The following is a 20,626-nucleotide window of genomic DNA, read 5'->3' as shown; positions in this document are numbered from 1 at the left end:
AAAGGGTGATGAAAAGGAGACTACAACATTGAGTCGGAGAGCCGGTTTTGGTGAGCGTGAGAGAGCATGAGAGGTTTGAAAGAAAAACTTGGTAGTCATTTCACAGAGTCACACCTCAAAAGGTAATTCGGGCGCAGGGGGGTGTCAACAACTCATTCCATATGTAGCAGCGATTGGGTAAAATAAACAAACTCAAACCAGCTCTCGAAGTTGGTGAGCAATGACGCCCCTTTGCCGACGCGAGTATCCGGTTGGCTCTTTCCCTCTTATTTTGCGTTTCTTTCCCACTCTCGAACTTCTCTATGTGGAACGGAGTGGCACCATGGCGTTCATGAAATCCGACCACGTTAGTCTCTATTCGTCTCTAGGTCGTGTCGGTCGTGCGGAGTCTGTCTGTGTTTTCTCGTCGTGCGCGACAGTGCTGCCATTGAGCGGTGACTAGCGGTGATAGCGCGGACTTGAACTGACTTGGACTAGCGTCTTTTCCCAGGATTAAAGTGAATTGCAAGGTGCGCGTGAAAAGTTTCCTGCATTTCGATGCAGGCTCTCGTGCTTCGAGTGATGCTGGAGTGCTATAGTGATTGAAGATTGATGTTAATATTTGGATACGGTGTATTTCGTGAAAGAATGTGATTTGATTGTTTTGGTTATCACCTGTGCTGCAAGAAAAAATAAACACGTGACGTTCGTTTAACGTGAATTTTGGATTCAAGCAAACCCATACCGCAAAGGCGAAAAACCATTCACAGTGCTAGTGTAGTGGCAAACCCCTCGTGAGTAAACACAACCCCACGCGTGTTACCGGTTGAGAAGACGTCGACAACGACGACGGCGACGACTCCCCCGGAAGCAGCCCAAGAGGAGCGCACGTTGGCATTGGCGTTCGTTACGCAGAAACCCCGGAGGAACACCCGCTTCAAAATTTTAACGGAAAACACAAAGGCGCCCCCTAGGGCTGTCGCGTTGGCGTCCTATCTGGGGGACGGATTCTCGGCAGTGGGCACCCGGGCCCCACCGGCGAAAGACCTGATGGCGTTCGGTTCGGTGCTGCAGCACAACCAGCACAACATAGGTACGTCCGGGAAGAACAATGGTACAGTTTACTTAATCGGAGGGAACTTGATTAGGGAACCGGTTTATGAATAAAAGGCCACTTGCACCTGTTGTGACGGCACCTCGGCGACTAATTCCGCCGGATGATCAAGTTGCGGCAAGCTCGCGTGACCATGCAATTTTGCAAGAATCAAACAATCAAAGCACCATGCAGCTCCATAAGAATAACAATTAAACTGATATAATAAATAATAATAATAAAATAATTATTAAACAATTTGCCGTCAAAACTGACTTAAAGTCCTAGTGCTTTAGTTTGTAATCAAAATGTTATTAAAACATTGTTATGAATAAACAACTCTTTATTTACATGATTTATTTTGAATTAAATGGGGACACCTGGTAGTTGGTTCCCATTCATGTTAAACAAATCACTGAGGATTTTTGTTATTGTGAAAGGATTTTTGTTATTGTGAATTGAAATAGTATGTACCTACTATCCTGCGTATACTAGATGTGAACAATTACCAAAGTGTTTTTTTACATATCTGGAGTTTTTTTTTGAAAAGGTCCTATAAACCAAATTTTCATTTTTTGCTTTTTGGGTGTTTTTGAATACCCCTGGCTCAAGGCGGTTCTAAAAATACCCAAAAAGCAAAAATTTAAAATTTGGTTTATGGGTCCTTTTCAAAAAAAACTCCAGATATTTACATTCGTTCGGAATCCACAGTAAATTGCAATTGTTGTTAATTATTTCTTTAAAAATTGATTGTCATTTGTTCACTCTTTTTTATATCACAGAATTAAATATTGTGTACGCAATTGTTTATTTTTATAATTTATTTATTCTTTTTATATCTCGGATGAGTTTTCAAAAAGCTGTAAGAGCCATCGTGACCTCTGACACTATTTTTTGTTTTTCTCGAATATGAAACAAAATATCATTTATTTTAAGTTTGGGACACTTGAAGGACGTGTAGATGAACAATCTCGAGCATTTTTGATATTAATTTTTCGTAAGTAGGTCGAATACCTATGCAAAAAGGACTTTGTTTACCAATGGCTCTTACGGCTTTTTGAAAACTAATCCGAGATATTTAGATGAATTTTATGATTTACGATTTATTTATTGGCAGCATTTAAAGCAAACTGCACATATCTCAAGTGATTATTGCAAAAGTAAATTTTAACAACAGGGCTTGTTATAGGAAAGGCTAGTCTGAGAGATTTCAGAAGTAAAACTTGTCACGTTATTTTCATTTTATTGTCACTACGCAATTCGCTGATAGAATTCCAAGATTCTAGTTTTTCTTTTATTTCAAATTCCTGGATATTTTGTTGGCTTATGTTAAATTCTTTTTTAAAAAAATTGTGTAACATTTGCTATATCTTAAAATAACATAATATGCATAACAATTGCAGTTGTTGTTGAAATTCTGTTTGTTGTATTGATATAAAATTGATTAAAATCGCTTTGCGGCGTAGTTTGAACTTGAATTTGAATTTACCAATTATAAGGTCTGCCTCGATAAAATAAAAAAAATTTTGGATCAATATACTTTTTTTTTAAGTTATAAATCATGACTTCTAGATAAAATAAATTGAAAACATTTGTTCAAGAGGTTGTCAGAGCTGCGTACAAGTTGTGTGTAAATGTATTTTAATAAACTTTTGCTCAACATTTTTTAATAACTGTGTGTGAAGTGAGAGTAAATATCTAACAAATGCTCTTGCAAGTATCTGAAATGTAGTGAAGCTACCAGAAATCAAATAATACAAATATTTTGATAGTTGTTCACACAGTGAGCAGTTTCAATAAAGGTTGAAGTCCATGCATGCTTAAACATTAGGGGTAATTCTCTACCAACTCACACGAAATCGGGAAAAGTTGCCCCGACCCCTCTTCGATTTGCGTGAAACTTTGTCCTAAGGGGTAACTTTTGTCCCTGATCACGAATCCGAGGTCCGTTTTTTGATATCTCGTGACGGAGGGCGGTACGACCCCTTCCATTTTGAACATGCGAAAAAGAGGTGTTTTCAATAATTTGCAGCCTAAAACGGTGATGAGATAGAAATTTGGTGTCAAAGGGACTTTTATGTAAAATTAGACGCCCGATTTGATGGCGTACTCAGAATTCCGAAAAACGTATTTTCATCGAAAAACACTAAAAAGTTTTAAAATCCTCCCATTTTCCGTTACTCGACTGTAAAAATTTTGGAACATGTCATTTTATGGGAAATTTAATGTACTTTTCGAATCTACATTGTCCCAGAAGGGTCATTTTTCATTTAGAACAAAATTTTTCATTTTAAAATTTCGTGTTTTTCTAACTTTGCAGGGTTATTTTTTAGAGTGTTTTAATGTTCTACAAAGTTGTAGAGCAGACAATTACAAAAATTTGATATATAGACATAAGGGTTTGCTTATAAACATCACAAGTTATCGCGATTTTACGAAAAAAGTTTTGAAAAAGTTACTTTTTGCGTTTCTCTTTGTTTCGTCGTCCGTGTCTGTCGCGGGTGACCATGAACGGCCATGATCGATGACGACCAACTTTTTCAAAACTTTTTTTCGTAAAATCGCGATAACTCGTGATTTTTATAAGCAAATCCCTTATGTCTATATATCAAAATTTTTGTAATTGTCTGCTCTACAACTTTGTAGAACATTGTTACACTCTAAAAAATAACCCTGCAAAGTTAGAAAAAACACGAAATTTTAAAATGAAAAATTTTGTTCTAAATGAAAAAATGACCCTTCTGGGACAATGTAGATTCGAAAAGTACATTAAATTTCCCATAAAATGACATGTTCCAAAATTTTTTACAGTCGAGTAACGGAAAATGGGAGGATTTTTAAAACTGTTTTTTTCGATAAAAATACGTTTTTTCGGAATTCTGAGTACGCCATCAAATCGGGCGTCTAATTTTACACAAAAGTCCCTTTGACACCAAATTTCTATCTCATCACCGTTTTAGGCTGCAAATTATTGAAAAACACCTCTTTTTCGCATGTTCAAAATGGAAGGTCGTCCGTCACGAGATATCAAAAAACGGACCTCGGATTCGTGATCAGGGACAAAAGTTACCCCTTAGGACAAAGTTTCACGCAAATCGAAGAGGGGTCGGGGCAACTGCTGTGTGAGTTGGCGGAGAATTACCCTTAGACATTTCTAATATTTTGTTTGAAATCGAGAATCGTGATCTATTTTTTCTAGACCATCCTCACTGGCATGAGACAACATTTTCCAACCATTTAAAACCGTTTAATCTTGGCAATGTTTGTTCTGTCCGATGGATTTCCATGTGATGCTAAATCGTAATCAGTTAGCACACACATTCACGGACCATTGAAAAGTATCTTATCCGTCTATTCCGAGCGTCACTACCTTTCGGTGGGTGGAAGGGTTTGCTCTTTGTTTGCTTAGGATCTGAAAACTCATTACTATTCATTAACACCACCGCGTGTATCAGACGTAACCGGTGACGATCTTCTTCTGAGTGTGGAGAACAAAATCCAATCTCGATTTAATCGATCGCGAGATTTTCACCAATCTGTTGGAAAGGTAGCTGCTCAACCATGGGCACTTTTTTCATCTTTTTTTTCTTCTGTTGTGGCGTGGGATAATTAATTTGATTCGATGGGACCTTTAACTAAATCTTCAAGCGAATAATCCGTTCATCCGGTGGTGCTTGTTACGACGACGTGGTTGGAGAAAAGATTGAGATGTAAGTTTTTTGACATTGAGAGTATTTTTGAATCAGAATTAAGAACTGTATACGTTATAAAACATACCTTTGGTTCATAATTTTAAATTAAATTAAGTGCTAGCCTTTAACATACACAAAATAAAATCTAAATTAAAATCGAGAATAAAATAATATAAGTCAAGAAATGAGTTAAACCACAATTTGAAATGGAGAAAAAAGGAATAATAATATAAAAATCAGTATTATAGATCTTGTGAATGTTAAATTGTGCTGTTCCGAAAGGTTTTCTCTAAATCCTGTAAAGTTACTCAAAACTAAAAAGTTGGGGCACAGAAATAATGACACAACAACAAGTAATGAATAAATGGCAAATGTGTTCATCAATCAAAAGCGCAGAGCCGCAGTTCTCATCGAAAATGAAAAAAAGCATCCACCACTCAAAGTGGCAATCTACAACTTGTGGACTACAGAGTTGTAAATAAAAAAAGTCCAAACCCGTGCGAGACAACAGAAAATAACAACATCCCGAGGCAATTTGTTTCTGCTGCCACACACGCACACACACACACACACACACACACACATACGTTCATCATTTCTGGTGGCTGTCTTTCTATCAGTCAAAAAGAGTTTAACATGATGGCTGTTGGGAGACAAGACCAACCAAGCAAGCCATGCTCACAATCAGGGGGCCTTCACGGTCACACAACCTGGACCGTCGTCGTCATCGTCCATCAACGGCCTACTACGGTGCGTCTGGGTCCGCTGGAACAGATCGCGACGCGACGACGCGAACGTGGATCAACGTTGGCCAAATTTCTGGCAACTAAATTGATTACCGTAATCGATTCACTTTGCAAACCGCTGGCAGTGGGCCGATTGGGCAGTGTTGCCAAACTTTCGCTTTTTTAAAAGCTTGATTTTGCTGCTCAACAAAAATATTTGGCACCACTGGAGATTTTTCGCCAAAAAGATAAAACAGTTTTCATCGACCATTTTGAGGAACATGCCTGGCAGCGCAGTCCATCAGTCGTTTATCAGATCCGCGATCTTTGAAAGCTCTCTCACACACACGTGATCTTCAATCGTCAGTGACTAACAAAGCCCCGCGGTGCACTTGCTGAATACAGTTGCAGTTTTACCTCTTATGCTAATAATCGCCGCGCACGTTATAACCAGTCATTATCGATCGTTTCGAGACGAACTTAGGTTTTTTTTTCGGTTCGTGTCGTACAGCGTGTTTTTTTGCTTGTGTTTTTTTTTTCATCGGAGAGGAAGATAAGTGCAGCGCTCATTTAGTCGCGTACCTGTGTAAGCGGTACTAATCGCTGTTGTACAGTCAGTGTTATGGCTCTATCAAACAGGTGCCTGGTCTCACCTTGACGGTTACTGGAGCTCACGATAGTTGGTTGTCATTTTGTAACTTGGTTTTAGAATGAAATTGTATCTTTTTCAATTAATATAAAGCATTTATAAATTAAATAATATAGAAATGAATTTGAATTAAACAGATCTTGAGTGTTTTTACAGCAAAATTCTATAGAAAAAATAATATAAGTTAAAAAAAATTGCTAGGGTATTTTTTTTTGCATAATTATGTTCAAATTTTTGAAAGATGTATAAAGCATTGTGTGATACGTTTAGTTTCCAAATATTTAACACGTCTATTTTAAAAAGATAGGGCGTGTCATAAGATAGCACACAAATGAAGATTTATCAAACTATTTTCTTAAAATTGTCCTTTGATTTGTAGGAAATTCAATGCTTGTGCCAAGAATCTGTTGAAACAACATATTTGTGATTATTTTCTCTAACAAATCTATAACAAAAGCATGACGTAGCACTATAATGTGTTATGTGAATTTATCCTTTGGAAGAATCTTCACCAAAATCATTACTGAAAACTATCAGAGAGTAATTCGAAAATGACTTATACGTTAAGGTGAAGTTGGAGCACAACACTAAATATCGGTTAAATTAAAACACAAAAAATATGATCTCTCTATGCATTTGCTTGAAAACATTTGGAATTTCGACTATATCGTGCTATCTTAACGTATGTCACTTTTTTACGCTTTGAGAAAAAGTCCAGAGGTAGAACCATTTTTTACAGTAGTAAGGCCGTTGCAAATGTTCATGTCACCCCCGAAATTTTAATAGAAATAGAAGTCTAATCAACTGAGAACAATCTAATATGCCTTTTCCTGCATAGATAATCATATTTAGCATGTTTGGGCTCATTTAAAAATAAACTTATATGAAATTACAATGTAACACCACAAAAATATTTTTCTCGCCAACATAAAATTTTCGTCAATACTTAGAAATTTTGGAAATTATTGTTTGCAAAACAACTGTAAAATTTGCAGTCTTAACATTTTATAAGCCAAATTAACCTTTTTTTTGCTGAACATAGGAGCCCATTCATCTTAACATTGCAAACCATTGGGAAGAAGGCAAATATTAATCTCTTTCCCGCCAACCGAAAAAAAAACCCATCACGGATTAAATCAGCGTCGAAATGTTACGCTTCTGTGAATGATACCTCTATTTTGACACCTTTGCTCGGGCATGGTTGCACTATGAAAACAAAACGGTGAAACTATACCGATGTTGGTTGCCGTTTGCTGTTGTTGGGGTGCGGAAAACTTGATATGGGATCGGAACTCAAATCAGGGCGTCATTTAAGGAGATTTGCCCACGACCACTAAACCGTTGCAAACCGACGACGTATCGATTTCAAGGTTGCTCTGTTTTTCTAGGGTAGGCTGATCTTTCGGAGTAGGATTGGAAATGTGTGTGCTTTTTTTTGGTCGGCTTGAGGTGTGTGTTGTTTGTTTTTACAGTTGACGGGTGGCGTAACGATTAGCTAACGGAAGAAGTTTTTACTGTTGTATCAGTTGCAAAAGTTACTGAAAAGCCTCAAAAGCTTAAGGATTCGAATACAGATTCTTCACATCTGAAATGGCTTCTTCTAGTTCCTCCCCACACCATCTGCGAATCTCACCCAGCAAGAGCAAAGGAAGCCATGAAGATGGGTTTCTAAGGCAACGGGAAAATGTTTCCGTCTTTTCCCCACCACCAGTCAGGGTAGAAGGTGACACGCCGGTGGGTTGCTATGTTACACACTGCACTTTCGGCAACTCCCCACCCCCAACAACCCCCCTCCCCTCGTTTTTCAGTAAAATCATGCGCAATGAAGCGAATGAACCGTTTGCACACATTCCCTTTAAAATCGCAAATTTATTTTCAATCGATTTCTCACGCGAATTTTCAATCAGAGTGAATAAACTAAATACACTCGCACCCCCTCTACTTTGCCGTTGCCATCTGTCTGTGCAGTCACTATTCGTGGGATTTTGTGTGTGTGTTTACCTTCAATTAGTGATTCATTCACAAAATTTACAACGCTTCAAGCGGCGGGATTGAGAGGTAGAAGGTAGTTTGTACAACTGACCAGTGACCAAGCGTCTCCATCGGAGTCATGATCTCATTAGGCTTAAAGGTTTCACGCCAAATGCAAATTTTATAGCGCCTTTTTGCTGCTGGGGTGCCGTAATTAATATCGATGTGGTGTGTTCAGCGTACAGTTCTCGATAAAAAAAAACAAGCCGGGAACAAATTATTTATGAATACATTTTCTGTGCGTTCCACTTTGGCGATTTGGTTTTTACTTCGCACCCGACGGCCGGACGGTACAGACATGTGCCTTTTGAGTGACGACGGGTGGTTTTGTAGCCGAGACTTATTGTATTGTTTGCTGCCAACACGAATTAATGTTCGGTTAATGTGGGTTAATTGATTACTGTCCCTACTGAGTGGTATCACTGATCGCCTAGTGATATCGATAGCACATTACTAGATTTGAGCTCCCTGAACATAATAGTATTCCGATTTGCATAATAATATTTTTGTAAATTTCCAGCCAATAAATAAAATTGTGAATTTCAGATACATATGTATGTTATGGAATCATCTAAAACAACCATGCGCACCCCTTTATTTTGGCTACCCCCTCAGATCCATGTGGATGCGCATGGTTGCTTAACATAATTATTCCATAAATATTCCAAAGCATACATTTACAATTTACAATTTTATTTTTTCGTGTATCAAAAATGTCACGTTGTGAGTTTGAGCTTTTTGAAGTTCCGAGGAAAACGTTGTTTGACTTTAAATAAGCAAAAAACAGAAAACGTAATGCAAAATATTATTGAAAACGTTATTTTTGATGACCGTTCTGTTCATTCTTCCATAATTGGGTTGAATTTGATTGCCGGAGTCCCGAGTTATAACTAATAACTCGGGACGTGCAATGCAAGAGTGACAAAACTGCTTCCGATTAGGATTCCCTCAGGCAAATTGACGCACGATCTGATCAGAACTATATTGCATATGAAGAGTGACAGCATTTTTCGGGAGCAAAGCAAAGCAATCCACTTTATCGACCCCCTGGTCTTTTGTGATCTCTGTTGCAAGTTTCTGCTAATTTCTCATCCAATAGAAAGTGATAGATCAATAGATCAATATCAATGCCTTGAAAAATGCCACCGGGTCCGTCTGGGATTGAACCCAGGCCTTACTGGGGTGAGAGGCTACCACGCTAACCACTACACCACCGGACCGGACACATTTCACGGGAATGCAATCGAATTTGGTTGATCTGTGAAAGTCAAACGGTTGCATAAAATGGCGTTTCTGTCGCAATTTGGTCGCCAATTAGATAGCACAAAAAAATCTATTCACCAGCGATGGCATAATCATCATTAAAAGAAAAACTAACTTAATCCACCTATGTGGTTGGCGCCTTCCTCACTTTTTACCAACATTTGGTGATATGATGGGTTTGGACACCAATTCCATCTATTTCTCAATAAAAAAAATACACAAATGTCACTTGAGCGGTCATAACTTGAGACTAAGCGTTGCCAGATTTTCAAACCTAACCAATGATAGGTCGGATGATGGATCCGGACATAGTTAACATACATCTAAATGAGATCCGGTTTCAAAAAAGTACATAAATATTACTTTAGTGGTCATATCTCGAGACAGGGTTGCCAGATCTTTAATGTTTTGGACTCATTGGAAAGGTCTTTTGATTACCTAACTAACGATGGGTCGGATGATGGATCCGGACATAGTATACAAATATTTAAGTGAGATCCGGCTTCAAAAAAGTACATAAATATCACTTAAGTGGTCATATCTCGAGACAGGGTTACCAGATCTTCAATGTTTTGGATTGATTGGAAAGGTTTTTTGATTACCTAACTAACAATGGGTCGGATGATGGATCCGGACATAGTTTACAAACATTTAAGTGAGATCCGGCTTCAAAAAAGTACAAAAATATCACTTAAGTGGTCATATCTCGAGACAGGGTCGCCAGATCTTCAATGTTTTGGACTCATTGGAAAGGTCTTTTGATTACCTAACATAAAATGGGTTGGATGATGGATCCGGACATAGTTTACATACATTTAAGTGAGATCCGGCTTCAAAAAAGTACATAAATATCACTTAAGTGGTCATATCTCGAGACAGGGTTGCCAGATCTTCAATGTTTTGCACTCATTGGAAAGGTCTTTTGATAACCTAACCAACGATGGGTCGGATGATAGATCCGGACATAGTTTTCATATAGATAAGTGAATTCCGGCATCAAAATTCCAGCACCTGATTCGCAACTCTTACACTTTTTTATACGTAACTTTTGAACTACTTATCGGATCTTCAAACAATTCAATAGTGCAGTATGGGGCACCAAAACAAATCGAATGCAACTTGTTTGACTCAAATCGGATCAGCCAGTGCCGAGAAAACTTGGCAAGAATTTTGAGCACCAAAGTGGATACGCACACACATACACACACACACAGACATTTGTTCAGTTTTCGATTCTGAGTCGATAGGTATATATGAATATAGGTCTACGAGCTTTTTTTCAAAAGTTCATTTTTCGAGCAGGATTACAGCCTTACCTCAGTGAGGAAGGCAAAACTTTGGATGTTCATCAAGAGAAAACATCTGAAGGGAGCATGGCTCTCCTCTCTCGCGCACGAAAGATCGGTAAAAAGAATCTGAACAAATCGTCATCCTGATTATTCGGCGGAACATCTTTTTCACTACTACACTTACAAGTGTAACGCCACACGTCAAAAAACGACCTGTCACATCTTGTAGATGGGCAATGTGTACACAAAGTAAATCAATATTTTTGAGTGGTGCTGGCAAGGAAATTCACAAAAAATCATCAGCAGATTGATTTTCTTGGAGAATTTCGGGAGCGATTTTCTTTTGCTTGATTTGCCTCCTCTCTCTTTCGCGATTATTCCATCCCTGCTATTCACAAAAATAAATGCTGTCAAGTGGGTTGAATCGGGACAGCTGTTTGTAAAGCATTTAAAAGCTTTAATTTAGGAAATAGATGTACGAATTTAGTTTTTCTGTATCCGTTTTAAACAAAATCACCTAAAAAATTTAAATATAGTGCTACAATATTTAAAAATAGGCTGAATTTTAATTTTGTGCTATCGTTCCATGTCATCACCAGCAATGGATTACATATCAAGCATTGAATGAAGTGAATCTGTTTTTTAGTTAAACTTTTTGAAGGCAATTCAAATTGAACATTATTTTCGATTTAAATTTAAGGGTGCATAACAAACAAGGAAGTTGCTATCTTCTTATCCCAAAATTGTCAAACTTACAAACTTTAATTTAAAAATAACCAAAATTTGTTTTATATTGTTTTGTGGATAAATCAAAAATTATATCGATAGTTCATGCATTTTTGAAGAATGAATGTAACAAAAATCTTGGTGCAAAAGCTCTGGTTGATGTGCACCGTTAACTTGTGAATAATTTTCGTTGTATGAAGTTCAAAAAAGAGCTTTTAAAAAGTCTTGGATTTCGAGAAGTAGGGTATAGAAACACGGGGAACAATGATAAAATGGCTCTCACAAGTAGTCAACCAATCAGGCTCATATTTTGGGGGCACTTTGATTTTTCTTTTCAAAATCTATTTAAATTTTTCAAAATATGAAATGAACGCGATTTTTGGCATATTTATTGACTTTTATTTTCATTTTACCAAAAATATAAAGTTATTCGGTATAAATATATAGATTTTACAATATAGATATAGATAACTTTTGTTAATTAAAGTTTGAAGTTGGCAAAATTACTTTCAAATGTTTAAGGCAAGCCACATACAATGGAACAATACAAAACATGATGTTTTACCGGAAAATTATTGATTTTCGTCGAGTGTCTCATTGTTCCCTAGCTGTCTCATTTCCTGCCAAATTGCGTCTACAATGAGACAGTTGAATAACTCTGGCTGTAGTCGTCAGATCGATTTCATATTTTGGTCAATGTTAGAACACATTAAAATAAAGTAAATGCAACAAAAAGCTCATGAAAACATGCTGATGAAAAAAATACAAATATCGTTGAAAGTTAAAAATCAATAGTGCCTCATTGATGACTACCCTACCCTATTTAAAACGAACTGTGGGAATTCCTGAAACTTTATTTTCCGGGATGGGGAATTGGACACTCTAGTAACAATGTTGACTGAGAAATTGAGAAATTCACAGAGCTCAGAAATAGCAAATTGCAATGAAAAATGAATCACGATTTATAAATTGCTTCTACATACAAACATCATGTAAAAACGTTACTTAATCCACCTTTAGGTGGTTGGTGCCTTCCTCGCATTCATACACCACACAGCCTCAAAAAAGTGTATAAGTTCTTTTATCAAAATATCTGAGTCCGGCCTCAAAAAAAGTGAACTAACAACACTAAAGCACTTACAACTTTTGATAGGGTTGTCAGATCTTCAATCTTTTGGGCTTATTGGAAAGGTCTTTTGATTATCTATCCAACGATGGGTCGCATAATAGATCCGGACAACTTTTTCATCAACATATTTGAGATCCGGCCTCAAAAAAGTGTATAATTAACACATAAGTGCTCATAACAATTGTTAGGGTTGTCAGATCTTCTATCTTTTGAACGCGTTGGAAAGGTCTTTTAAATACCTTTCTAACAATATAAAGCATGATGGGTTTTCTTACAAAAACCACCCTTTTTTACAATATTTCAAACTCTAGCCAAATCGTTTTTTAGCATAACTTTTGAAGTACTTTTCTAAACTTCATAATATTAACTAGGGTCTTGTGGGACCCCAAGACGGATTGAATGAGACTAAAACGGTCCAAATCGGTTCAGCCAGTCCGGAGATAATCGTGTGCATATTTTTCGGTGCACGGACTCACATCCAGACACACGCACATACATTTGTTCACAATTTGATTCTGAGTCGATAGGTATACGTGAAGGTGGGTCTAAGAGGTCGAATAAAGAAGTTCATTTTTCGAGTGATTTTAAAGCCTTTCCTCATTGAGCTGAGGTAGGCAAAACTATTTCTTGATTGAATTCTGAATCAATATTTTGATGTTTTTCTTAACAAATATGGCCGACCGGGAATGATACCTTTTCCATAGCCTTAAGCTAATTTGGCAGCCTACTTTGATTGCCATGTATCTCCAACAAATCAGAATCCAAATTTGGTGGAGACGCATAGTTTTTAAATATTTTATAGAAATCAAACCAAAACTTAAATTTGATGCAATTGATCCTGGTCTCATGATTTATTTGGTAAAAATCTCGGATTCCAGCTCCAAATGAGCATCATATTCATCTTAAAGATCCGAAGACGAGATAAAAGAGCTCGTTTTGCAAACATTTGACGCGCCTGACATTCACGCTCGTGGGAACAATGGCGGAACATTTCTCAACAGTTATGGTTGGTTCAACCTTTTTCCTTCAGTCCTAATGACTTTTTGCTACTTCTTCTTAGTTTATTTTTACGTTTCGATTCATAACGACGACAACGACGACGAAATTCCAGTAGCTGCCGCATGTTAACGCCCTGATTGATAGTTCATTTTTCAGCTTGTCTCGATGTCTTATTTATCTCTCGACCGGCAAAGGTGTACATATTAATTTTTCTCATCTTTCTTTTCCATCTCTCTCTCTCCCGCTGTCTCTGAACGGATAATTACAGGTCGGGGCGAGCCGCCGTCCGGGGTTGTGGACCCGTGTGCCGGATGTAACAAGCCAATCCTAGACAAATTCCTGCTGAACGTGCTGGAACGGGGCTGGCATGCGTCGTGCGTGCGGTGCTGCGAGTGTCACCAGCCCCTGTCTGACAAGTGCTTCAGCCGGGAGTCGAAGCTCTACTGCAGGAATGACTTCTTTCGGTAAGTTCAAGCTTAACGTGAAGACTTCCATCATTGTCATGATTTTTCGTTCAAAGATATAATTTTTGCGTCGCTTTCAATATTTTGACAAAATTCCTTCAACAAGTTGTTTAGAATAGTGCCCTACACATGCTGATTCCTTTTGGTAATGATTATCCCATTTCTTGTAAAGTTATGGAAATCGTCATTAATCAATGATTGCCAACTAGGACGTCAATGACTGTACCACAAAATTTTATAAATTTTGAAGCACATTTGATTTAGATCAAAAATTCTTTCAGTGGCTTCAAGAAGGCAACAACTGGCACATGCTGATTCCTTTTGGTGTTGAAATTCGTTAAATTTAATTTAATACAGAATATTTTTTAGTGATGATTAATTTTCTTCAAAAATGATCAACGGCTTCACCTTAAGCCAGCAGATCAACATCAAATCATTCACAGCAGCGATCCCAAAAAGTTGAGAATGAAAAAGAGAACAACTCATTCAGAAGCTCGTTTGCCGATAGCGACGATTTACATACAATATGTACTTATCCGGTAGTGGTGGCTGGGAAATAAATGGGCTTAAAGATTATAATTATCGGTATTCGGAATCGCGCATTCGTCTTCTCGGGGCCAGGCTCGTTGATGCGATGAAGCTGCAGCCACGGTCACATGAACGCCTCGAACCGTAAAAGTGTGCGCAAGACCAACCAAAAAAAAAAAAAAATAAAAAATGCACAGGGTCTCTCGTCTTGTTCGTGAGACAAGAAGAGGAGCAGCACCCAAGTTGGTCTGAAAAGATCTGAATGATGAGATTGATCCTATACGGTACGCGGTAATTTATATTCTGGCCCAGCCCGGCCTCTCTCGGTGTCTGGCTCATATTTAGAACATCCGCAGCAGCCAGCCGAAGATGAAGTTCGTCTAGAGACAGAAAAAAGGGTGTGTTCTTTGCAGCGCAACGCAAAATGATAAAAGTCAACTCCAGCGGGGATGGAAGAAGGATTTCCGAGTCATTTTCGAGCTACCTACGTCCAAGGTTTTAAAATGAACTACGGAAAAATGATCGAATGCGCGATAAATCTCTGAATTGTTTAATTTTTGGTTATTTTTTAGCTGAGAACAGCAATTTTCTGATTATTAGGTAAAACTTCCTAATTGGAACAATAATCAACTGTGTAGACTCGTTACTAGAGTATTTTTTTTTTTGCAGAATTATTTTATTTCCCTTAACAATTTAATAAATTTGGCAAATAACAATCCAATGCAGCAGAACTTTGTGGAACTTGTTTTGTAAAAACGTCAGCAATCATTTATAACACTGACCAACAAAAATTGTCAAAAATGACTGCGCAGTTTGGGGTCCCCAGAAACACGTTCCCTTTGATTTTTTCAAAAAAATTTAGACATTGCCGAATGGTTTTTCTCCAAAGTTTTTATGGAAAATTAGGGCGTCACTCTTGCATGCAATATGTGGGAGTAGCGAACAGCGCTAATTTCCCACACAAACTTTGAAGAAAAACCATTCAGCCCTGTCTAAATATTTTAGAAAAATTCAAAATGCACGTGTTTCTGGGGATGGGGACCCCAAACTTCATGCTTCCCCTTAAGTGAGCCTTCGCATAAATTTTGTTGGTAGGTGTAATGGCATTATTATCAAAACATTCAATAAGGACGTTGCAAATATTTTTCAAAGTGCGTATTCAGTGATTGTTGAAAAGTATGCAAAATTTGATAGATTTTATTTTATCAAGATTCGTATTAAAACGTCACTTTCAGTTTTTTTTGTTCAACGATATCATGAAATTCTGATGCAATTTGATCTTTAATATCACTCAATATATTAAAGGTAAAATAATGAGTAGCTCCAAACTCTTGAGCTTTTCCCTCATTAGTTAAAAATCATATCACCACCTTTAAAAAATGCAACGGGTTTTTGAGGTTTCGAAAAAAAAAAAATCAATTGAGGCTGAAAATGAATTAAATTCGCTCAACTATCTCAAACGTGTCCGTAATTTAGACATTGATTACTACGCTCTCAGAATCACCTATTGCATCTTCTGCTAAGTTCATCAAACATATTAGCATCTCGATTTTACCAGCCTTCGACCGGGCCGGTAAGATCAACCCTCGAGTCAATCAAAACTTACAAATGGTCCTTGAAACTTGAAATGACCAATTCGATGTGTTCATTTCATCGCTCACCTGTCTCGCTCTCTCTCTCTCTCTCTCTCTCGATGATGTTGCCCAGCAATGGCACGAAACGTGAAAAATCCTTCGCCGTGGACAGCAATATGTATTGCCACCATCACGCTCATATGTGTCCACGGTACCGCCGCATTGATTGCTCTAAATCGCTTTAATATGGCCAATGGGTGCGTGTGATTCGACCGAACCTAAAAATGAGCAGTAAGTTGGTTGGTTTCGAAGCCACCGCAAAACCCATTGCCATCATCACTAGGATCCGACGCTGAGAGCAATTATAATTCGATTATTCAAACATTTCTCTATTTACCTGTTCAACACACTCTCGACAGAAACCAGAGCGGCGGGGCTAGGTTTTGGAAGGGGATTTCTGTTTCACTGAAATGTTGAAAATTTAAGCTTCCGCTACTTTAGTACTTCTCATTAAAGGGTTAAAGCCACTGTTGTGATGCTGGGAGAGCTCATTAAAGCTTGTTTTCACTTTATGAGATGCTCATTACAGGTGACTGAATTGTGTAGCGCCTTTTTACATTTTTTTTAAATTTTTCATTAAATTTCAAATTAATGTGTATTGGTTTTACATGCTTTCTAAAAAAAAAGTTTTCTGTAAAAAGTTCAACAATGACAACAGTTTACAAAAAAAATCCTTGGGAAAGTGACCACACATCCCATCATCAGCTGGATTAGGGTCAGGGATTTCACCACTCTCCCCGAAATAAATCGCCCATAACATGCACCAATGATCTTTTGCATTAGGTCGGTACTTTTGCCTAGTGATCTAGGTAATGATCATTTATGGCCACTGTTGGTGGATGTGTGGAACGGGTGGTATGATCAATTGGTGAGACGAATTTGGCCGCCGAGCGGGAATCGGACAGCGGCGCCAATTGGACCGTACGTTTCACGGTAATGCTGTTTTGTGTGAGCATTTGTAACCGCGAGTCTCTGTGGATCTAGGGCGCCCAGCAGAGATTAGCGTAGGGTCGTTAGGGTTTTGGGAGAAATTTCGAATGATTTGGTTAGTGTTGCGAAGCAATCGTTTCGTTTTCCAAACTATTTAGTTAGTGCGGTCGTGTTTCAATTATTTTGAAACTTAAAGTTACCATTTTTTCAACCAAATAAAAGTTTAAATCCAACAAAACCGGTTAATTAATTTGAGAATCTTATAACATAAATAATATTTAGAATATTTAAACAATGAAACCAAGTTCACCAAAACTTTTTGCGCCAATCTTACAAAGCCTCCTTAAAGATAATTGGTCGATAGTTTCTAACATCTACCTTCAAAATGACCTACTATGCAAATAAAATTGAATAAAATACAGTAGAAGATATGGCCGAATACTTTTCTTTGACAATTTTCAGGACTACATTTTACGTTAGAATGAGCTCATTTTTACGCCTTTTGGTCGTACCAAGTATCATTTAACTTTGGGACCTAATTGACCGCTCTAAAGATTTTTTTCCGAAACAATTGTTGCTTCAAAGATACACAATAAACTCAGATCCACTACAAAATCTGGTAATCAGATTTTGTTTGCTACTATTAAAAATATTAATGATCCTTTCTTTTCTCCATTTCTCTTCCAGACGATACGGTACAAAGTGTAGTGGTTGTGGCCAGGGGATCGCGCCCTCGGATCTAGTGCGAAAACCGCGTGATAAAGTGTTTCATTTGAATTGTTTTACGTGTTGTATTTGTAGAAAACAGTTGAGCACAGGTGAACAGCTGTACGTTTTAGATGACAATAAATTTATCTGTAAGGACGACTATCTGCTCGGCAAGGGACCACATCCATCAACGATGACAGGTAATGTATTCTTAGAGCAGAAGCCCCCCCAGAGCACGATGAAGAAAAGAGTACCGGCACAATGCAAAATGGTTCATTTTTTTGCCCGTGACAAAATCCACCCCATTTTCTTCGCCCGTGTGGCTTTGATACGGTAACCGAGAACACCGGGAACGTGGCACAAAATTTATGAGGACCTATTTATAGCAGGCAAAATAATGGTTAGTTCACCCAAACACACACACACACTCATACACACAAATCCTCGTGCCATCAAACCTTCTCATTTTGAAGTTCGATTTTCTCCCCTCGGGCGTAATCCTGCCCTGAAGGGGCCATCACCACCACAGAGCAGGCCGTGACAAACGGGAGCATAACCACCCACCTCAGCTCTGCGAGCGAAAATCTTGTGTATGCGCAGTTGGCGTCGACTTTTTCTGTGAACGTACGCGGCGTCGTCGTCGTCGTCGTCGTCGCCACAGCCCAGCCGTCTTTGCCTACTTTGATTTACGCTCAAACACAGTCACATGGCCAGCTGCCGGGCTGCTGTTGATACGCTCCACACACCACAATCCCGGGGCGCCATCATCGTGTCCCCGTCGTCGTTGTCGGTATTTGGCAGCGCAAACATGTCTGTGAATTTTCCAAAGTACATAAATATTTTATGTTGTACATAAGCTGCTGCTGGGTTTGGTGAAGTTGTTGTCCCCATCGCGCGCGTCCCCTCGTTTGTGTCTGCTATATATAACGGTCATTGTGAGTGCTGCTCAGAAAAGTCAGTGTGGGGCAGCTGCTGAGCACACGAAGGGCGAAAAGTATCAAACGAATGCAGCAGAATGGGGTTCAAGCAGCAGCCAATGGGAGAGATTTGTGACTCCAGATAACCGCGCGTGCTGTATGATCTTGAAAATAGACCGCTATGTTTATGCCGTGCTTATCGGTGCCCCCGTCATTTTGGAGATGGAATAAATTTTCCTGCCCAGAGTTGTCGCGTGCAAAACAAGGTTTTCCATCCCTGCGAACTCTGTCATGAGTATCGATTTTTCGTCACGTTTTCGTATTGAATCTAGTTGTGCTACTCGGCACCAGATGGATCGGAATACAGTTGAAACTTTTTGGAATTTTAGACGGTTGACATGTACAAGCTGGGAGAATTAATTCTGAGGACGATTGTAACGGAATGATTCACTGCTGATTTCGTGTGATAGATTTGAGTATACAACAACACGTCGCAACTTTAGTGAAGCTTAGCTTTAGTGGTCTTCTGCGCATGTCACACACAAAGAATACAGTAGGCTATGAATTCCAATATCAACATTTTCTGATTCTTTTTTTTTAATAATATTTATTTTTCATATAAATAGTAATATTAAAAAAAAATCAAGAAAATAATAATTTTTGAAAGTTTTTTTTTTGGTTTTTAAGCTTAAAACAAATTCAGACTCATAATTTTACACTGGTATTGAAAATTTGTTCAAGCACAACAAATAAAAATAACTACATGAAAAAAGATTATAATCATAACCAACCGTGTTTTAAACTATAGGCACAAGTTTTCTTGTACAACCTAATTAATCATTGTGTTCTTTTATTTATGGATTCATTTTTCACACATTTTTAAGCAATATCGCATGTATGGAACAGCGTTTTTTTCACATAATTTTCAACCTTAAAAAATAGTTAAATAATCAAAAAGCCAACACTTCTCATTTTAGTTCTGCTTGAATATCACCCTGTTTTTCTAAGCCTACTGCTTTTGCAAATGAGACGCTTATGCGAACGGTTCCTAGGTCACTAAAAATTACTATTCAGCACCCCTCAACCATCCACGTGAGCTTCGTAGTCTTCAGAACGCAAATTGAGTGCTTTCGAACAATGAAGAAAAATATTTATCTTCATTACGCCTCTCGCTCGCGTCTCGGAATGTCGCAACAAATCGACTGATGTTCTCTCTGCTGTCACCGTCTGACATTTAGTATATTTATGCATTTCAGCTACTGTTTGGGTGGTGGGGTGATTGTGGACAGAAAAACCCACTTGCGTTGTGGCAACACGGCGGTGCCGGCTGTGGATTGCTGTTTGGTGTTGCGGTTTTACTCGCTTTGATTGCTTTTTGTTGAAGGCGCAGTCAGTAGCAGCAGATTGTGGTCCGAGAGTTGCCGTTAAAGGAGAGAGAACGGAACCTTTGGTTGGTTTCTTCGTTGGCGACGATGGAACAATTGAGAACTGTGTTTGCAGTTAAAAAAGAGTGGTGTTACTCTTAAAGTAGAATTTCACGTTAAAATTCCTTTCAATTTTGCTCTAAAAACCCTTTGTTTGTGAATCACCCTAATGCAGATCATTTAGGTGGTTCTTATACGGCAAAGTTTAATTTTAAACCGTAACTGACCATCGTGGTTTAAACATGGCGAGGTTAGGAAAACTTCATGTACTTTTTTACCCTGAATATTTTTTGTAGATTTTAAATTAATGTAGAAAAACTGTCTTTTTGTATGTTGTCCATAATCGATTTTTGAACGATCCACACTGCATCAATGAACCTCACACCATGTTCAAAAAAAATTAAAATTGAAGAAATTTACTTTAAGATACTCAATTTTACCATGTC

General features: G+C 38.1%; 1 protein-coding gene across 2 annotated transcripts in view; it reads left to right on the top strand.

The window, feature by feature from the left end:
* Positions 1-362: 362 nt before the first annotated feature.
* The window catches only part of LOC6044091 (LIM/homeobox protein Lhx5), a 63,811-nt gene continuing 43,547 nt past the window's right edge, over positions 363-20,626 (top strand). For both annotated transcript variants that reach the window (XM_038256392.1, XM_038256393.1), the window contains exons 1-3: positions 363-1,072; positions 13,844-14,039; positions 17,819-18,039. In XM_038256392.1, the coding sequence (XP_038112320.1) occupies positions 1,030-1,072; positions 13,844-14,039; positions 17,819-18,039 (460 nt within the window). In that variant the 5' untranslated portion in view covers positions 363-1,029. The remainder of the gene's footprint in view (positions 1,073-13,843; positions 14,040-17,818; positions 18,040-20,626) is intronic.

This window comes from Culex quinquefasciatus, chromosome 2 (assembly GCF_015732765.1).
Source record: "Culex quinquefasciatus strain JHB chromosome 2, VPISU_Cqui_1.0_pri_paternal, whole genome shotgun sequence".
In the NCBI taxonomy this organism is placed as follows: domain Eukaryota; kingdom Metazoa; phylum Arthropoda; class Insecta; order Diptera; family Culicidae; genus Culex; species Culex quinquefasciatus.
Note: the sequence above shows the minus strand (reverse complement) of the source record. Positions and strands in the feature narration are given on the sequence as shown.